Source organism: Sardina pilchardus, chromosome 8 (genome assembly GCF_963854185.1).
Source record: "Sardina pilchardus chromosome 8, fSarPil1.1, whole genome shotgun sequence".
NCBI classification, from domain to species: Eukaryota; Metazoa; Chordata; class Actinopteri; order Clupeiformes; family Clupeidae; genus Sardina; species Sardina pilchardus.
This window is the reverse complement of record NC_085001.1, coordinates 887,858-895,122: the sequence shown is the minus strand read 5'-3', so window position 1 is coordinate 895,122 and position 7,265 is coordinate 887,858. Positions and strand designations below refer to the sequence as shown.

The following is a 7,265-nucleotide window of genomic DNA, read 5'->3' as shown; positions in this document are numbered from 1 at the left end:
CTGAAAAAAACAGCCTGACCAGCTAGTTAACCAGCTTATTTGACCACCCTTTGATGGTTAACCAGCTAGACCAGCAAAACTCTCGCGATAACACACCTTCAGCTGGTTTACCCAGCTTATGATGGTAATTCAGCTGGTTTTGATTGTCGTACCAAGCTGGTCATTTTAGTTGGTGTTGCTGGTCTACATTGCTGGTTTTTACTGGCCACGCCAGCTTATGTTGGTTATTCTAGAAAACCAGCTTGACCATCTTTGTCAAGCTTGACAGGCTGGTCACCAGCATGACCATCTTAAACCAGTTGTATCCCAAACGACAGGCTGGTCACACCAGCACGACCAGCTTCCTCAGATGGTCACGCCAGCATGTCTAGCTGGTGGCCTAACCAGCTACACCAGCAAAGACCAGCAATAATAACTGTGTATTGGGCAAAGACCAGCAAAGACCAGCCTAAGCTGGTTTCTTGCTGTTTTTTTCAGCAGGGGTAGGCTAATCAGGGCAGCAGGTGTTGGGGCGTTTCATTCCTAATTTGTAACGACCCAGTGACGTAGTGTTGGACGAGAAGGACAGGACTTCGTCAGCATTCCAATAGCATTTTGGACCAACATGCCATATGGCATGTTTCAAACTGTAATATGCGCGGAGAGCAATATCTCCAATACAAAATCAGACGAAATGTTACTTTTGTCGAGAAACACGATTTTTGTCAATATTAAAGGTAGGGTATGGAATGAGCTTTTTTGGCCATTTTTGCAAAATCACTTGAAATCCTATTCCTAACCCACTTATAGCCACTAAGTTGGAAGCACTGAAATGGAAATTAAACACGTCAATCATCTGCGGAACGGGCAGGGCTCGAAAAACTCCAGCCAATAGAATTCCTCACCCCTCATTTCACAGCTCGATCGTCAATCTAACGTCTTACTCCTCTTCCTACTCCCCCTCCCCACCGCGCGCGACCCTTTCGAAAGCTGGTGACCGCGAGTCAGTGCTGAAACGAAACCAACTGCCTGCTGCTGCACGTCCATGTTCCCCTCTTGTTGTGTCACTTCATTTCTATACAAACTAACTAAGGCAGCGGATACCTACGGAAACTCAATCACCCACGCAATAAATAAGCTATGTAGCAAAAATTACATTTTACCATGACACGAAGAGTGCTGTAAACATGAAATCGAAACTTAACAGCTTGGAGCTACGGTGGAATAGGCGAACCAACGGGGCAGCACTAAACTCGGATATTTCAGGAGATAATCGCCCTGGTAAGAACAAACCAGATTCTGTTCAAATATACACACCTATGGCTACTGAACCATATGTACTACAACCCTTTGGAGGTGAATAGCCTAAAGAATGTAATTGGGGAAGTTGATGTGAGTGATTGTATGGAGACTAGAGCTCATAGTGCTGTAGACGCCAGGATGGCATTTCATTTAGCCTGGCTCGCTCTCGCGCTGCGCATTTGAATTGTCGCTCGTGCATGGAGGGCGGGACTTGAGGTTGTATATGTTCAAACTCTGCCGTCCGTTTTGCTAATTCCGTACCCAACCTTTAACCCTGGTAATAGTACAGTTCACCACTTATGAGTATTTTCAATCAATCAACAGCTCAAAAAACATATTTTAGGGTGCAGTGACTCTTTAAACTTAAAATTGTGCTTTTATTTAAACTTAGAGTGTTGTTACTTAGACTTTAAAGAATAATTGTCTAGATGTAAAGTGTTTTAATTAAGCTTACAGACTTTATTATGCTTGAATGAAATATGCTTTGAACAAGTACAAAGGAAAAATATGTATGTAGTTTGTGAGTCAGAGTTCAAAGAGAAGTCACCAAAAAGAGGAACACGAAATAGACAACCGTTTGATCGTGGCAGGATGTGGCAAGTATAAAAAGGGCCCCTTCGCCTGGACTCTCACCTGTGTGCTCTCTCCTTCCCTTCTCTTGGATTGTGGACTTTGCAGATCAAGCGCAAGAATAGTTTTCATTTTGTATTGTAATCAATAAAGTCAGAACCTTAACCTTTTGTGTCTTTTGCCTCCCCTGTGTCAACGAGAACATCAAACTCCAACTGCAAGAGGCGCACGCCTGCAGAGGGGACCAAGTCTGAGGGTTTACTTTCTACGACACTGTTTGTGGGCAAACACATACTGCGCAATGCACAAAACCAACTAGGCTTTCTGTAGCTGATGTATTTGTGTAAAATAAAAGCTTGGGGGCTTTTGTAAGGTTTAAATGCATATCACACAAGCAGGGATATGAACACCTGTTCTTAAATATAAATATGTAAAAACAGCACAAATTGTAATAAATGTTATTAAATCTGTTAAATGGTATGTGTGTTATACAGATCCACCCTTGCAAACATTATATTAGTCCTTTTTCACTGTGAGTAAATTAAACTAGGTCTGTTATAGGTTTTGCATTTTACAAAGATCTGTGCGATAAGGGAACCTGTTCCCCCGACTGTGTTACACAACCTACTTTAATTTAGCAGACACTTGTCATTTTTAATTATAAGTTACAGGTCAATTCTTTATAAAAACCTCCTCATGAGAAGGTTCACATCATCTGTTTTCCTTACAACAACCCTTAGATCAACTATATATGTTGGGTTGCAATGTTTTATAGAAATCTGTCACCAGAGAAAGGTTTATATTTGGTTAATTCTTCCTGCGATTATGATAAATATCTTCTCTTGTCCCTCCACTGACAGACGACAATCTGTGAAACGGTTTGACCTTTAGAACCAGGGTCACAGACCAGCTTCTACAGAAATAGCCCAGTATCCCAGACCACTCCACACCATTACTAGGATGAACCCAGGGAATAGGGTCAGCATAAAATAGGGACTAAACTAAGGAGAGTCTCCTAAATAGTTGCCACGTGTTGACCCCGGACTCCCACCTGATTCCCACCTGATTAAGGATTTTGGTCCAAATAGAGAGGGTCTCTCCTTTGTATCAGTCCTTATGTACATTCTAAACCCGTCAAATAGGGGCCCTTGCAGCAGACACACACACACTGATGAACTCTTTTAGTAAAGCGAGAGCCTGACAGAATTTAAAAGATTAACACACACACTCTAGGAGTAGCAATCTCAACTGTGTCTATAGTCCCATTAGGCTGGGTGAACCCTGCCTGAACTTCCGGGGAATTTGAATTCTTTTTTTTTTTTTAAAGTATATATTTTTGGGCTTTTATGCCTTTAATGGGACAGGACAGTGTAGAGAGACAGGAAGCGAGTGGGAGAGAGAGCTGGGGTGGGATCCGGAAAGGACCACGGGGCGGGAATCGAACCCGGGTCGCCGGCGTGCGGTGCAGGTGCCCCAGCCAGTCGCGCCACGACTGGGGCCGGAATTTGAATTCTAAAAGATTGAGTTTAGTATGGTGAAAACCAGACTATGGTCCCATCTCACTGTGCAGATAAAACTGGTGAGTCTGAGCCCACAGTGCAGTGTTATGGTGCCATCTAGTGGTCAATAGGAGAACATGCCTTTACTTTCACCACTGGAGGCTTCGCCAGCTTTAGAGCCATTTCATATCTACTGAGTACAGGAGACAGCAGGATCACATACACAGTCTTTATTTCCATAAATACACACACACCCGAACATACTCCGTCTCTCTCTCTCACCCACACATACGCAGGCATTCTGTATACCATCATATACACATAGACCAGATTTATGTTCAACATCAGTCACATTAGTGATAATTAAGATAATCTCACATTTGAACTACACTACCAACAATGGAAGCACAAATCCCATAGACATCACAAATATACATGACAGTAGTATATCCTGATAACATTTACAGTCATTATATTTCACATGTATTAAATATATGGTGAAGGTGTGTTTCATTCAATTATATGTATACCCATAACACACAACTTACAGAATTGATGTTCCACCAGTGAGCTATGTTAACAGTAGAATCATCGGCATCCTCTTAAATACTTGACCAAAGATCTGCGACATAAAACTCAATACAAATTGAGTAGACACAAATATCCAGTGTATACTTTGCTTGGTGATTCAGTGAAGTGACACACACTTACACACACAAACAAATCTGTGTGTCCCTGTGCATTCTGTCCTCAGATAGCAGCTAACTCCAGAACAGATCTGGCGTGAAACTTTTATCACAATCAGGATTGAACCTGGTGTGAATCTGGTTCACAATCAGAATTGATTGAATGAATGAGTGTGAATTTGGATCAGAATCCAGATTTGATCTGTTAAGTCAGGGCCAGAAACTGTTCCAGAATCAGCGCACATCTCACTAGTATTCTCTTATGTACACATATAGCATAGAACCCACAACCACTAACAAGCAAACCTGTAAAGGTAATGAATGTAAACTGATGTGAACTGACGAGGCCTTGGACAGGCAGCAGGCCCCACAGCACATCCAAATATGCGCTTGGTGATGGATCCAGTGCAGGACACTCCAGCTGTTACCTAGGCAACGCTGTCTACAACAACTGTTACCTAGGCAACACTGTCTACAATAGCTGTTACCTTGGCAACACTGTCTACAATAGCTGTTACCTAGGCAACAATGTGTACAATAGCTGTTACATTGGCAACACTGTCTACAATAGCTGTTACCTAGGCAACAATGTCTACAATAGCTGTTACCTTGGCAACACTGTCTACAATAGTTGTTACCTAGGCAATCCTGTCTACAACAACTCTTACCTAGGCAACACTGTCTACAATAGCTGTTACCTAGGCAACACTGTCTACAATAGCCGTTACCTATGCAACACTGTCTACAATAGCTGTTACCTAGGCAACACTGCCTACAACAACTGTTACCTAGGCAACAATGTGTACAATAGCTGTTACCTAGGAAACAATGTGTACAATAGCTGTTACCTAGGCAACACTGTCTACAGCAGGAGCACCTGCAAGGCTACGGTCCCCTACGGCACGAGAGGGACTCTTCACATTGCACTGTGTCTGAGAGGCTGCGCTTGTGATCAATGTACAGTAGAGTCGTTATTCTAGACCCAGCAGGCCGGGGGCTCTGGGGGAGATCTGGCCAGCACCTGGTGTTAGCCCGCACCACCTCCGGCTCAGACCCACCCCGGCCCTGGGCCAGTTAAGATACTCTGAGGATACCTAGGCTACTGAGATTACATATCTGTGTAAACACATCTCAAACACAACACAGCATTGTCATAACAATTAAAACTATACTGACATACACACTTACATACACACACACACACACACACACGTACATACATGCACACTGATATCTCTGAAAGGCCCGTGACCAGCTGGTTAGTGTGTATGGCACAAGGGTCGGGGGGAGAGAGCCCTGTCCTCTGGTGTGTAGTGTCAGATGTCTCCCCCTGCTGCTCCCTCTCTGGAACTGCAGGCTGTCAGGGCAGGTGTGACTGCTCAGGGTGGGTGGGTCGTCTCCATGGTTACCTTTGATGTCCTTGAGTCAACCTGTCATCCCAGACAGGCAGCAGATGAGAGAGAGAACACAGGGGGAGAGGGAGAAAGAGAGAGAGAAGGAGAGAGAGAGAGGAGAGGGACAGAAATAAGAGAGAGAGGAGAGGGAGAGAGGAGGAGGAAGATGAAGAGGGATGAGAGGAGGAGTGAGCAGTGTGGGTTTAAGAGAGGAAGAGGAAAAGGAAGAGTTGAAGAAGAGGAGGAGGAAGAGGAGAGGAAGAGTAGAGGAGTGTGGGTTTAAGAGAGGAAGAGGAGGAGTGAGCAGTGTGGGTTTAAGAGAGGAAGAGAAGGAGGAAGAGTAGAGGAAGAGGAGAAGGAGTGAGCAGTGTGGGTTTAAGAGAGGAAGAGGAGGAGGAAGAGTAGAGGAAGAGTAGAGGAGTGTGGGTTTAAGAGAGGAAGAGGAGGAGTGAGCAGTGTGGGTTTAAGAGAGGAAGAGAAGGAGGAAGAGTAGAGGAAGAGGAGAAGGAGTGAGCAGTGTGGGTTTAAGAGAGGAAGAGGAGGAGGAAGAGTAGAGGAAGAGGAGAAGGAGTGAGCAGTGTGGGTTTAAGAGAGGAAGAGTAGAGGAGTGTGGGTTTAAGAGAGGGAGAGGAGGAGGAAGAGGAGGAGTGAGCAGTGTGGGTTTAAGAGTCGAAGGAGGACTGAGGGGAGAGAGAGAGGAGGAGGAAGAGAGGGAGGAAGAGTAAGAGTGAGCGGTGTGGGTTTAAGAGTCGAAGGAGGACTGAGGGCTCTCTCCATGGGACGGACTCCCTTTGCTGGGCCGGCTGGGGGGTGGGGGGGGGGGGGGGGGTAGACAGAGAGAAGAGCGTCAGAGTGACCACCAGCGCGCGCACACACACACACACACACACACACACACACACACACACACACACACAGGGCTCCAGGCCATTACCAATCACAAGCACACTGGTGCTGAAAAATTCATTTTTGTTGGCAACATTCAGCGTGAATCAAACAAATATGCATTTACATTTAAATACATTTAAAAACATTACACATCACATGACATATCATCCCCATCATCATAAGATTCACTGGTTCACACACACACCATCATCATAGGATACACTGGTTCACACACACACACACACACACACACACACACCGCATCATCATAGGATACACTGGTTTCACACACACGGCAGGTTGCTAGGCAGCATTCACACACCGGAGATTGAGGCGAGACTTTCATACTCAAAAATACAGACTACAGCCGACACTGGAGGAGGTACAATCCAGATTCAATTCAGATACAATCTGGATCCAATTAACATCAGACTAAATCCATATTAGATCAGATCAACAGTAGATCATTCCAGATCTAAATCAGATCCAATCCAAGTCCAATTCACATCCAATTCAGATCCAATTCAGATCCAATTCAGATCCAATTCAGCTTAGTCTGGTCTGAGCCTGGTTCAGGGCAGCTGTAAACTGTTGTGTAAACTGCATGCACTCATATCCCAGATAGAGGCGGACTCTGGTGTTACGCCACAGAGAACCACTATCTGGGTCATGCCTATAGAATATATACTCTATTAATCTACATTAACACACCTAGTGATTCTATTGAAAATGACAAACACAAATGCTCACATAGGCTATTCTTAATACCCAGGGGTGAGTGCAAGTTCACAGAGTTCATACATACTGAAGTACATAGGAGTGATTACATGCGCTGGTAGCTTACAGTTCTGCTGTACATCAACAGTAGTGAACATGATCATGTATAGAGTCATTAGTTATTACTATTCCACATTATTATTACTATCACAGATTTATCATTCGTTTCA

At 44.3% G+C, this 7,265-nt stretch overlaps 1 protein-coding gene across 1 annotated transcript in view; it reads right to left on the bottom strand.

Annotated features, from left to right (window-relative positions):
• Nucleotides 1-4,002: 4,002 nt before the first annotated feature.
• Nucleotides 4,003-7,265, bottom strand: part of dnm1b (dynamin 1b) — a 39,854-nt gene continuing 36,591 nt past the window's right edge. The window contains exon 22 of the mRNA XM_062542271.1: nt 4,003-6,233. Within this exon, the coding sequence (XP_062398255.1) occupies nt 6,173-6,233 (61 nt within the window). The 3' untranslated portion in view covers nt 4,003-6,172. The remainder of the gene's footprint in view (nt 6,234-7,265) is intronic.